General features: G+C 36.9%; 1 protein-coding gene across 3 annotated transcripts; it reads right to left on the minus strand.

Annotated features, from left to right (window-relative positions):
• Positions 1–1,653: 1,653 nt before the first annotated feature.
• On the minus strand, positions 1,654–12,457 carry LOC107025818 (protein FAR-RED ELONGATED HYPOCOTYL 3-like). 3 transcript variants are annotated; one of them, XM_015226579.2, is made up of 10 exons: positions 12,281–12,457; positions 10,110–10,304; positions 7,425–9,650; positions 7,293–7,349; positions 7,000–7,068; positions 6,853–6,921; positions 6,692–6,760; positions 6,566–6,613; positions 2,065–2,144; positions 1,654–1,982 (listed from the first exon to the last, which is right to left on the minus strand). In XM_015226579.2, the coding sequence occupies exons 3-9, from the start codon at positions 9,603–9,605 to the stop codon at positions 2,088–2,090; spliced, it is 2,550 nt and encodes an 849-aa protein (XP_015082065.1). In that variant the 5' UTR covers positions 9,606–9,650; positions 10,110–10,304; positions 12,281–12,457; the 3' UTR covers positions 1,654–1,982; positions 2,065–2,087. The 3 variants fall into 3 exon arrangements, with proteins under 3 accessions (XP_015082065.1, XP_027774362.1, XP_015082064.1); XM_027918561.1 differs by lacking the exon at positions 10,110–10,304; XM_015226578.2 differs by lacking the exon at positions 12,281–12,457 and having other exon boundaries at positions 10,110–12,259.
• Between the last annotated feature and the right edge of the window lie 981 nt (positions 12,458–13,438).

Raw genomic sequence — 13,438 nt, forward strand, 5'->3', positions numbered from 1 at the left:
TATATATATATATATATAGTAAGCGAGTTAATACAAAAATCATGTTCTCATTCGAAGTTGAACATATCGAGACTTAATAATCAGTAGCGTAACGTTTTAATTACTTTCTAAAAAGTCGTATTTAACGAGTGCAACATAACATTTATCTTTTGATATAATTGCAACTAAAAAATCTAAAATATCGATTGATGTGATTATGCAAAAATCATATAAATCTAAATTGTATATTTGAAAAAAGAACAAGAACGATTGAAAAATGAAATATTTAAAGAAGTTTTATCATATCAATATGATAGAATAATAAGACCTGTAGACGTGTTTCATTAGTATTTTCAGTTACTTCACAACATAACTTTTAGATACTCAAGAAAAAAGGTACACCGTTGTAATAGATTATAGATGTTAAATTTATTAAGCTTCATTTCAATTGTCATCTCAAATGATCTTCATAATTAATATATAATTAAAAAATATAGTGATAATATTATGTTTGGGCATACTGAGAACATATAATAAAAAAAGTATTTCTTTAATATTTATTTCAAAAACGGCGCGAAGCGCGGCCAAATTCCCTAGTTATTTATACATTCCAGTCGCATTTAACATTTTTCTTTTACTTCCCATTATTTGGCAAAATCTAAGAGATGAATAACTTTATATGTTTTTCTTTTGTTTGGTACGAAAGAATATATGTTTTACTGAACGGAGCAAAAATTAAGAGATAAACAACTTCATATATGTTTCTTTTGTTTGATACGAAAGAAAATATTTTTCAGTGAAAATATAATTTTTAGAAAATATTTTCTTAAAAAGTTAGTGGCTTTCTAACTTGTTCTGATATTTGGTTAGTAAATAGAAAGTATTATCCCAATATCATTTAGATATACTTTGGACAAATACTATGACACCGAACCAAACTCAACGCTGTCGCAGTCCGCAGAAGTAACTTCAATAGAAGGTTGTGCAACAGCCATTAAAGATATTGCTCTACGACTCCTTCGAAGATGGGGTGTGGAAGAAGATCCATCACAAGACTAGACTTTAAGACATTGACCAAACACGAAACTCTTGACCGAGACCTACAATTTGAATCCAGCTTCAACCATACTTCCAAACCTGACCCCAAAACACCACCACCAAATTTTAACCCTGACTTTTAATCCCGACTCAAGACTCAACTCAAAACCTCGACACTGACCGAAGTCTTGACCCTAACCCAAATCCAGATTAAGAATTGAATAGGTGACTAATCAGGTTGAAAGAGAGTTTTGAAAAATATTTTTCATATAATAAGTCTACTTAAAATACATTTTTCTTTCCACTGAAACGCACTCACTATGAAAAGGGTAACTTATTTTGTTACAACAAGACACCAAAAAGAAGAAAAAGTAACATATTACAAAAAAAAAATGCATATATCACCATTGGGTTGGAATAAAACATGCTTCAGAGCAGTAATAATTTTACTTCATCCAGCTTCTGTCCAATTTTTACTCAACAACTGCCCCCATAGCTGGACTCCAAGAGCCCTATTTGTCTTCACCTCAATAATCTCTTTCACCCAGCAATTAATAAAACAGCATTTACAGATGAAATTAACTGAGAGCTGTCTATACTTACCCTCTCTAAATACCAAAATGCAAAGAAAAGAGATAGAAACACTTATTTATCAACAAATGGGAAGAAAAAAAAGGCACTGCCTACATTTACAACTCATTCGCTTTCACTTGAAGAAAAGTGTACATATATCTTCACACCAATCATCTTTACTTGCTGTAACCAATACATCCCACAACAGCCTTTACAGGGTGAGATTAACCTAAAGAGTTTGTTTATCAAAGAACAAAGGTACAAATAATAAAAGCACTGCCTACATTGAAGATCCCCTTTTATTTTACAAACAAATACTACAACATTCTTCCTGTTGGTTGTACTTCCATAAACAGCCTGTAATGGAAGTTGAAATGTGCAACCCCTCTTTCCTGGTAACAGAAGAACCTCATTATTCAATAGGTTCAACTTTAACACATCTGTAATATCAACTAGCAAAGGAAAAACATGTACCTATTTAATGACAAAGGTGATCCTCAAGGATGTCTAGATGCTTCGTCGTGCAATTGAGAAGATCTTACAGTGGGTTCATCCTGTCAACATTAAGGAAAGCCATATGAGTCCAGCAGAATTTAGTGGTACTGCACTTAGCTAGACTAGTTTTCCCATGTGGAACTGGAGTTCCTGCTTGCAACATTGCTATACTATTTTTAGCAATATGAACTACCATTGCTTATTTTGCATGTTTACTACATAATATGCTGTACAGCAACTGCAGTTCGCCATTTTTATTACTTTAACATTCACCTAGGCTTCCCCCCAAAAATGAGCAAGGAAAGAAAGCAAGTTAGTATATGCAAAATTTAGTAACGTTTTGGCTTGTCAGATTTCCCAGTTTCCGGCTTTCTGCATAACATAGTATTAACAAAAACACTTCAAAAGCAGCACATGCATGTGTTCCAAAGCAAAGAACTGAATTCCATAACCTGACTCCCTAGTCAGATTAACACGGAATAGGCTCCCTTATCCTTTTAGATGGTTAGATGTAACCTTGCTCTTCTCCTGCGACACATACTAAGGAAGCACCTCAATCTATAAACTCTGCATCGTGTTTCTGGGCCTAAAGTTTATGAAGCTCCATGGTTTAACCTATATCAAGCAATTGTTGTCAAAACTACAGGCATCATTAACAACAACGATTTGGGAACACTTCTTATTTATCAAAAATGGCTCATAAACCCCTTTTGATAAAAATAAAATAAAAGAAAAATGGCTCATACAAATTTAACAAAAAAACTGCAATAGAAACCACTTTTTATGACCTCTAAATCATATATTCAAGAATCTTAGTTGTGGTCTCCAACTCTCCATATTGAAATCAACCCTCCATCATAGACAACAACTGAGATTATTAAATTTGTGAAAATCCATGTCTCCAACAGATCCTGGTTACTTTCTGTTCACAGTTCTTTACACTAGTGTTGCAGTGAAGGATTATAGCCTTCTTTTTGTACCCTGTTCTTTCTTGATGTTATTACGATGATGTTGAATCATTTGTCCATCAATTTTGATAAAGTATGGAGCGTCATAGACCGTCTTTATCTGTCCGCTGGCTTTCCTTTATGTTAGAACACTGACATTGTATGTCCATCAATTTTGTTTCATTAATCTGCATGATCTTATGGCTAAATTACACTTTGATGATATAGAACGAATCAAAGTCTTAATAAAGAATAGCCTAAATACATGGTCAACATCCTGCAAAGTGTTCAAACTATGATGACCAGAGAACTTCGTAGACGTTTCTCAAAAAGAGGTTCAATATCATAATACCAGATCAACTTCAAGAACGTTTTCCACCATTAAAACCTAGTTGATAACCTAAGACAAGCTAACATACTAACTTCATGAACCTTTTCTAACAAGACCAAGACTAAGACCATGTACCCATATTAACTTGGAAAATGCAACAAATTTGCAAGCTACCATCTCTGAACTTGTAAAAGGATTTGTCACCAACCTAGTCTCTTATTGGCATCCATGTGGCACTATAACTAAACTAGCCTCCTTATTAGAGGCTAAGCTCAGCCTCATGAAAGGTAGCTTGACTCAAGCAAGCTCAATGCTTAGACAATGGGTCAAGTCCAGCGGGATTGTGGGAAGTGAAGTTCAGTGGTTCTGGTACTTGACTAAGGCCAAACAACACTTAGGACACAAAGGCAAGACAAGTGAGAACCTTGAGAACTGAGGAAGATATCCCTTTTATTTATTACGCAATTACATACGCACTTACAAGGTTTACAAGAAAAACCACACACAAGAATGGAAGACCAGGACACTAGAATGGAGGTTTTGGTGTGTAGTTGCTTTGGTTTGTGTTGCTGGCTGCTCGTGGCTATTATGAGGAGTCTCCTCCTATCTATCCTCTTCCTAGGAGAATTAAAGAAGTCTCAAGTCGGCGGGGAAAACTCCCTAAGTCGGTACCCACTTGGGCAGCCCCTAACGCTCAAAACTACATCTCCCTAGGTGCTTCTAGAATGTTCTGCAAGCCTCCCTTGTGTTGTATTTTGTCCTCCAGCCCTCTTAGCCGACTCAAACTTTCTCCTGGGCCTCTCTGAGTCACCATGATGCATTAGTTATATCTCGTCTCCAGGAAACTCCATCCCTCACTAGAATTCTCTTGCATGTGCTAGAATCTTTCAAGAACTCCTTTGAGCTCCTATTGTCTCTAGCATTCTCGGAACTTCTTCAGCCATTCCTCCACTTGCATCCATGTGATCTCATGATACTCAAGACCTTTTAACATACCAAGATCCTCGAGCTTAAGTGCTAGGCAAAAATGTGCATGTCTCATCATGCTCAAATGTCGACCTTGAAATGGGTCTTGCCATCCTTGCAAGTCATGCCCCCTCACCCGAGCCGTTGCATTACCGGTGGACATCTTGCCTCACGTATATCCTTGACCTTGTCTAACACTATGCCATGTTGATGTTGTGAGCTTGCTTGTGCACCATGCTTCTTCTATGTGCTTCATCATACTGTCTTCACGTGACGTACTTCATGTGGCTCCCTTACTTTGTGCATGATATTCCTTGGTGATTTTACGTCGCTTAGCCATACTATTTGTCATTTCATGGCATGTGTGATATTTGACTGTTAATGCAGGCATGAAACTCCCCCATCTAATATTTTGTCGTCTCAAGAACAAGTACCTCTATTGTCTATGACCTCCATGGACAAGGGTCCTCACTGTATTCATCTTACTTGTTTGGCTCCAAAAGTCTCATTTCTCCAAGTCGTTATATCCTCCTCAGACGCAATATATCATCTTTACATGACACTTGTTTTACTTGCTTTGCATGCTTCTTCTTAAGCATCCCCATCGCTACAAGTAGTTGTCCCAGCTTCCAAGTGCATCGCTCCACCCTTGCTTGCCACATACATTTTTGCTTTGCATGCTTCACCATCGCATCAACTCAAGCTGCCCCAAGTTTGAACAACTTTTGAACAGATGTGCTCTCTTGTGCAGCTAAAACCTTTTTCTCATTGTGAAGCTCTCTGATTGTTCAACTTTGCACCATCACCCTTAGTCTTGCAATCATCATGGGATAGTCTTTTACTGTCACCCCAAGTTGGACTCTTGTCATTGCCCTTAGTCAATTACAACTATGGCCTTGCCTTTATCCTAAGAGTTGTTTGGCCTGATTAAACTCCACAACCATGTTGCTAACGCTTCCCATCACACTTATATTTTTTCTAGGTGTTGATCTTGGTTGAGTCAAGCTACACTTTGTGAGGCCGAACTTAGCATCTACCAAGAAGGGTAGTCGGGCTGAGTGTTGTATCAATGTTAATAATGACTAGTCCGATGCAGTGTTATAAAATGCGAAAAGTGCAGAAAAGCTCTAAGGTCCGTGGGGGTTTAACCGAAAAATGCAAATAAAGCATGGGATTTAATGAATAAACGTTCAAACGGAGGAAAAAATACTATTGTATATGTTTAGTCCAAGACTAATAATTATAAATATGAATGACATATATATGACCAAAAAAAATTGATTAAAAATTATGAAAAAGTGAAATATCAATTGTTTAGTATCACTTCTTCACAAGAGGCTAGAAAAGTTTGTCTTAGAACCTTGATGACGACACTGAGGCACACATAAAGCGACGTGAAGCGCTCAACACTTTTGAGCCTCATTTTAGGGCTTAAGCGCACTTACAGTGCGCCTTTGATAATACTGGGCCGATGAGAAATTGCTACCACAATAGATATTTTTTAACTAACTCATTCGTTTCTTCGATAACCAAAAAAATTCCAAGGGCCATCTGGTGCACAGTTGGAAACACTATTGATAATCGACCTGACCATCAAACCTTCTCCACTTAAATATTAGGCTTTTATCTGAAACCTCCAAACTCATGAAATATGCCTAATTTAAAAATCTTATAGCACTCTTATCACTAAACCAACTTTTTAGTAGAACTCAACTATAGAGAAGAGTAACCACAAATATATGTTCACAATCCCCACCAAAAAAAGCAAAAAAATTGTCCAACTCTATTCCTTTTTCTCCGTTTTTGTAAATACTGACACACTTGTTTTAATCCTTCCCAAAATTTTGACTAATTTGGTAAAGACAGAATCATTCCATGCCTTCACTTAATAGGCTAGTATTGCATTCGAAAACTTTACTATTTCCAGAAGTAATCATATAGTCCACTTCTTTTTTATCTTTGTAAAATCCCAAACTCATAAAAACATTTCATCTTCACTGACGGATCAATCTCTATTTCTAAAGTACTAGATTATCTAATATTTACCCTTATGCCCCCATGCCAGATTAAGTTAGTATAGCAAGATGGGGATGGAACGAATCATCAATATAAACTACATAATGAAATGTAGAAAATAATTTGAATGCAGCAATAATTTTCACAATGCACACATCCCCATAATGAGTTGACCCCAAAAAAATAATAAATCCATTGACGTAGTATGTAGCATACTAACCCGAATGCCATATGAGAAACTTGGAGAGCGGAAAAAGTCCATTTGGCCCTGCAACAATAAAGATGAAATTGTAACAATTTTTGGTTGATTTGCCTCAAAAACTTCTAACACTAAGAGACCACATACCAGCCCATGCATTGTCGGCTGAGCACCATAATAGCCATCATGTGTAGGAGCTATAGAGTTCAACTGTCCCTACATTCCCAACGCAAGAGAAAACACAACTGTTATTTTAATAGTCCATATCAATTTTTTCAGCCTTAAAACTATGAACTGCTATTACATACAAGGCCCTGAATAGTCTGTTGGTTTGCATAGTAGTTATCACGAGTTGGTGCCATCAAGTTTAACTGTACCTGCAAATGACCAAAAACTTAAAACACCAATATAGATTTTAAGTATAGGAAAAAAGTCAAGATACTTGCAGATCGTACCATTCCTTGAACACTTTGTTGCGGGCCAAAGTAACCATCAAGTGTCACAGGCCTGGAGTTCAATTTGTCCTACAGAAATGATGGAAAGGAAGTAAATAAGAAACTGGAAGTGACCCAATAAAACTAAAAAGTTAAGCTTCAAGAACAGCCATACATACACATATAGCATTCAAAACAACCTACTCCCACTTTCACGAATAAGAAAAACCTCTTCATTTTAATTTTGACAGTAAGAACAGAGCAATGTAAATCAAACGGCAATAAATAAAAGTTTCTAAGGTATCAGAGCAAACCATTTGTTGCAAGCTGTCTGCTGCCCCAACAGCCATAACATCTGGCTCCGAGTTCACCTGCAACCAGGAGATGTTCATGAGATAACATAGAACACAAAAGAAGCAGTCCCATGATTGCTGTTCAAAACATACCTTCCGTTTCTTAGTGAAGTTATTTTTCTTCTTGTTTGTCTTGCTCATACTCCTACTTTGGTTATCATCTTCAATACAGAGCAGACCAGAGGCTGATGATGTGCCAGCTTCTAACATGTTCTTGTTTGAGTTATTAAAAGTTACACAACTCCCAAAAGCGTCATCAAGTGCACGAAGAGCAAAACTATAGCTCTCTTGAGATAACGACCCTTCTTCACTCAATTTCATAGCCCGATGACATAGCTCATTATATCTCTGGAACCTTGACTGCACATCTTCAGATCCATCCGTCATAGAGTACTTGCTCTTCGCATCTTTTGTCCATCGCTTCAAAATATATTGTGGTGGGATAGAGGAAACAGCACATATTTGGAGAACTATCAATGCATGTCTACAAAGGTAGCCTTTATATTCAAACAAATGACATATACAAGATATTTCTGACTTCATTTCATCCAATGTAACAATGAACTCTTGAGTCTTCTCAAAATCTTGAACTCTATATGTTAAGACTATCTCATCTTGCTTCTCTCTTTTAGGACCACAAGCAGTTGCACCCACAACCTCAGACTGGAATTTCTTAAATACAGCATGTGTATAAAGCCCCGCCAAGTGCTTCTCAAATGGTGATGGGGATCTCAAAGCAGGTTGTTTGTTCCATGTATCAGAATCTGCCTTTGCCTCCTCCTCGTACCTATCTTGTAATATTGATTCATATTGCTTTACAAACTCCTGGACGGTAGTTTTCTTATGTACATATTTGTCAAAGAAAGAGTTTACACTCTCTGATCGTTGAACCGTTGACATTCCCGCTAAAACCACATCCCTTATAAATGTAGGGGCCCATTTCACCCGATCTTCATACAGTGAATGAACCAATTCAACTTCTCTGATATCAAATTTATCAACTAGTTTTCTCCACCTCTTTTCAAACTCCTCATCTGTCCATGACCTGTTAAGACATTTCTCGAACTTAGGCATAAACTTTTCATTCTGTTTGATGACATGATTCAGTGTATCAGACACCTTTCCCAGGATATGCCACAAACAGAAATAATGGAGGGATAGCGGCAAAGCCTCTGAAATGACTGACTTCAATACCAGGTCATGATCGGTGATCACTGTCTTCGGAGCTTGACCGCCCATTGCCTTCAACCATGTCCGCATTACCCAAGAAAATGTTGACGCACTCTCATCAGAGACCAAAGCACATCCAAGTAGCATGAACTGAAAATGCTGATTGACCCCAACAAAAAGAGCCAGGGGCATCTTATATTTGTTTCTGACATAGGTAGTATCAAAAGAGACAACATCGCTGAAATTCACATAATCATGCCTGGCTTTGGCATCAACCCAGAACAAGTTCTTTACACGTTGATCTTCACCCACATCAACAGCATAAAAGAAGTTGGAATTAAGATTTTGCATCTGAATAAAGAACTCTAATAGAACACTTATGTCTCCCCCTTCCATTGCTGAATTTCGACCTTTGTCAAATAGAACTTTTGTGTCACTTTTCAGACCAACAACATTTTTGTATTCAGCAAATTGTCTTGCCATTGCAGCATACATCCTTCTTGTTTGTTCACTGACAGCTTGGGCAGGTAGAAGTTCATGATTATGTTCTTTCTCGAATCTATGAATTATCCATTTCCCATCGGGCCTTCTTTTCACGTGCATACTTGCTTTGCAATCTGTCTTTGCACATGCTCGCCGACCAGTAGCATTTTCTGGATCCTGTTTGTTTCCTTGCCTACTACGTGGCCGATTTGCAGACTTCTCATATTCCCGTTTAGTTCCATATCTAGAACATGCGAATTTTGCATCAATGAATTCCCTTGACGTCTTTGAGCGACGGCTGTTTTGTATGGCTGTATTGAATCCCATCGACCGAGCATACTCTTGATAAAAGGCATAAGCCTCACCATGTGACTCAAATTCCATGCCAGCCAGCGGTTCAAGGTTCACATCCTCCTTAAAGTCTATCATAGTTCCTACGGGAGTGTTCATATCCCCTCTATCTTCTGCATGCATCTTCTCTTCAATAACCAACATCCCATGCATTCCGTCATCACCATGTATTTTTTCTTCATTGTCGAGCATATTTATAATTCCATTTTGTTCCTCTTCTTCTTCTTCCTTATCATGGTCTTGAGAAGGCAGACGAAGATCTATATCCATGCTGCTGAACAATTGAAAGCCTATAGATTTCTCTTTTACCGATACCTGAACGTCAAGAAAAATTAGAGAACTTGTCCAGTAAGGGAGCTATGGAAACAGAGAATTAATTTGTATTCAATAAGCACAGAAAATACAAGAAGCAGCCCAAAATATCTCTTCCTGCATTCCTTCACTCTTCTAAGTCTAACCACAGTCCACGAATTGTCAACGGCTAACTCATGATTCCATAAAAACTTTTGGGTTTTACTAAGTGGCCTAAATATCAGAAAACTTTGAGTTCAAGATCATCAATTTATCATGCAGACAAGTGACAACAGCTCATACATTATGATGATCTTCAACTAGCTTTCCATATATCAGGTTCCATCATGTCCTACAGGTACTTCACGAGAAGACATATCTGCCCAGAATTATCAGACAGCAGATATAGAAAGTGATTCTATCGCATTTTTAGAGGTAAAAATGAAGATCCATAACAAAGGATCTGCATCAAGCTCTGTCTACCTGAAGATGAAGAACCCTGACCACCTCCGATCCATCAGGGATTTGAATCAGTTGAATGTAAAATGCCTCCTCCAAGTTTAGACAGAAATACAAGGGTATATAATGGAATACTCCAGCTGCAGGTGAGAGCGACTGAAATTGCAGCTTCCAGTCTATATATCAGAAGTGCTTACTTGAAATCTAACCACATTCAACCTGCAGATTTTATAAAATAAGTTCTTCCCCATCTCTGTGATGACCGATGGGGGAATTAGCCCTCCCCCCTCCCCTCTCATGCAGACCTCTATACAGCACTTGACTGACTATAAATACTCCCCCTCCCACCATTTCATTTTATGTCGGTGTTTGACTCAATACAGATTTTAAGAAAGAAAGGGAAACTTTTAAAATTTGTGGTCTTAAAAATGTCTGGAAATAATAAAAACATGTCATTAACGACAAATGGAAAGTTCAAAGTTAAATTATTTACAAACATTATTTTTTAAATAGATTTATAAGGAAAGTGGGTCACGTAAAATGAAATGGAGAGGTCATTCAAAGTAAAAAAGCACTTGAGCGCCAGTCTCCCGTGGTCCTTTCTAGCTTCATTAACCTCTTGACCATACACGTGGAGCTAGTCATATGACCATTAATTTGAATGAACAAAGGGAAAGCACAACCTTGAATTGATCTCAACCCAAAATTCACAATTTTTTGCCACCAAAAACAAAAGAAAATGGATAAACAGATGTATAAACAAATCAGTATAGCAGTAATGCGATCATTAATACCATGGTACATATTCAACAAAATTCTTGTTACATTGCGTCTTGCAGAAATTTTCTTAACCAAATAAACTAAAAGGTCAAAGTATAATACCAGAGCTCAATTAAAATTCAAGAATTTTTCATTCCAATTAGTCTTTGGGTATTGGAAGGCCGAATTTGCACATATGAATCAAAGTGATATGGTGCTAAAGCTAATAAGGGAACTTCTATGCAACAGAAGAAGAGAAAGGTCTCCCAAATAAATATAACCAAATCCTCACGCATTTATCCCATAGTGGTAATTCTCATCTGAGTACTTATGTTAACAGAATCTGAAGCATTAATTTGGTGTACAACAAAGGAACTGTTTTAATTTGCCAACTACTTCATCAAGTTCCAACGGGGAATAGCAACAACCCATAATAGTCTCAAAGGTGAGGTTTGGGGAGGGTAGAGTGTACGCAAACCGTACCACTACCTCAAAGAGGTAGTACGCCTATTTCCGAAAGACCCTCAGCTTGAGTATACAGAAGTAAAAAGGATATAAGAAATAATAAGAAAAACATAACATAACATACCAAAGAGGGGCAACAACCATAACCAACTAATGTGATAACTGAAGTGCAGTAAATAGCAAGGACTAACAACAGTGGTAAGATAAGCCAACTATGAGACAAATGCTACCTACTACTACCGGTAAAAAAAATAAAAATCAGGCAACAGATACAATGCACCAATCTATCCTAACGGGAAATACGACAAAGCTCAAACAACTGCTAACTTTCTACCCTAATCCACAACATCTATAACTTCCTACCCTATCTAAGATCATGTCCTCGGAAAGTTGGATCTACGTCATCTCCTGGCTAATCACCTCTCTCCAATACTTCTTTCGTCCTACCTCTACCTCTCCTAAAAACCCACAATCTTTCACACCTCCTCACTGGCGCCTCTGCGCACCTCCTCTTCTCTATATTTACTCAAATGCTGGCTCTAGCTTCATAATCTGTTTTTTGTTTTTGTTTTTTTCTGTTCCTTATTTTAGTTGAGTGCAACAAACTTAAATGACTCTGATTAGTAGAATAATCCAAAATATACAGGCTTACAACTAATGAAAACTAAAATATCCTTGTTTGTCCACAATGAACATAAATCGAGGCTAAATCTACTTGTATATAATATAAAAAACAATAAAATTACATCCTTCACAGCTTCACAACACAAATGATAGCTCCAAAAACAAACAATTTGATTATCATAATTCAAATGAATCAAACAGAAAATCCATGATCATACAATTAGTAACAGTTGATGATTCTATGAAGGATGAGGGGGAGGGGAGAAGGGTGAAGGTTTTGGGGGTTTGGGGAAGAAGGATGAAGAAAAGAATTTGGAAGAAAAGAGAGTGGAGGTTAGAGATTATACCTGTATGTATCTTAGTTTCACGCACGCACATTCACACACTCGATCTGCGATTCTGCAACTGAGAATTCACGCGATGTCTAATGGCGAGTGGAGTCTTTTTGTTTCTCCTGATTTAGGGTTTCCTCTTCTTCTTACCAACGCCACTGCAGCGCGTGATTTTTATTTTCTTTTCCTACATTTTTAACCACCCAACACATAATAAAAACTGTCTAAATAAATTGTTAGACTCTCTTTTAATTTTTATTTATTTTCTTTTTAAGTAAGATAACTTATTTATTTATATAAAATGAGTCACTACACATCAAAGTCTACTACATTATATTACTGCTAAAACTAAGTAGGAATTTTGGTCCATAGGAATAGTACTTTGTAAATTTCATAATAATGACTTAATACACCTACTAATAATTGAAGTTCCTTCCTTGTCTGCTTCTAGTGGGGGAAACTGTTTATTCCTCAAAGAGCTTATTATCTATCAGCATCTGATCATCACGCGCTAGTAAATCAGTTATTCTATTTTGTTCTCTGTAGTCATGTTTTATTTTTGGCTCCCCAATTGATGGACCAACTCCCTGCATTCAAGGTGAATATTAGAAAAAGTGTCATTGTCAAATTCCAGCATGATTATTATCTCTATTGAATCAGTGCAAATCTCTATTTCTTGAATGTTCAATCTTCTTGCTAACTGAAGACCATGTGGCATGGATAGAATTTCTGCACCTGTGACAGAGAAAGTATTTATTTTGAAGTTGCTTCCTGCTATTCAATTTCCATTAGTATCAAGAAGAACATATCTTGTACCCCTACGCTTAGTATTATTGAAGGAGCCATCTATGTTAATTTTAAAGCTAATTTTGGGAGGAGTCCATTGAATAGCTTCAGGGTTAGTGTGAATTTGTCGTGCATTAGGTTCTTTAACCGCTAGATGGATAAATTTAAGGGTCCTAGTGATTGCTAATGATATCGAAATGTCAAGCTTAACTTTGTTATTTAATTATGATTTCTACTAAGCCAAAATGACATATTCCTAATCCGATAATGAAAAAGCCCTCTTTTCTAAAGATTATCAATCTATATATGTTAGCGCCAGCTTCCTCATGAACTCACTCTCCATATATTTGCTCTCAACTAAATTCTACTCTTTTTTTTTTTTGGTAA

Source organism: Solanum pennellii, chromosome 7 (genome assembly GCF_001406875.1).
Source record: "Solanum pennellii chromosome 7, SPENNV200".
NCBI lineage: Eukaryota > Viridiplantae > Streptophyta > Magnoliopsida > Solanales > Solanaceae > Solanum > Solanum pennellii.

Bases quoted from the DNA above. Each gene is read 5' to 3' on its own strand.
- LOC107025818 (XM_027918561.1), bottom strand. From the start codon at position 9,605: ATGGATATAGATCTTCGTCTGCCTTCTCAAGACCATGATAAGGAAGAA. The intron at 7,069-7,292 runs GTTTGCTCTGAT...TCATTTCTGTAG, and splicing joins CAGACAGCTTGCAACAAATG to GACAAATTGAACTCCAGGCC. The intron at 6,614-6,691 runs GTATGTGGTCTC...TTATTGTTGCAG, and splicing joins AGCCGACAATGCATGGGCTG to GGCCAAATGGACTTTTTCCG.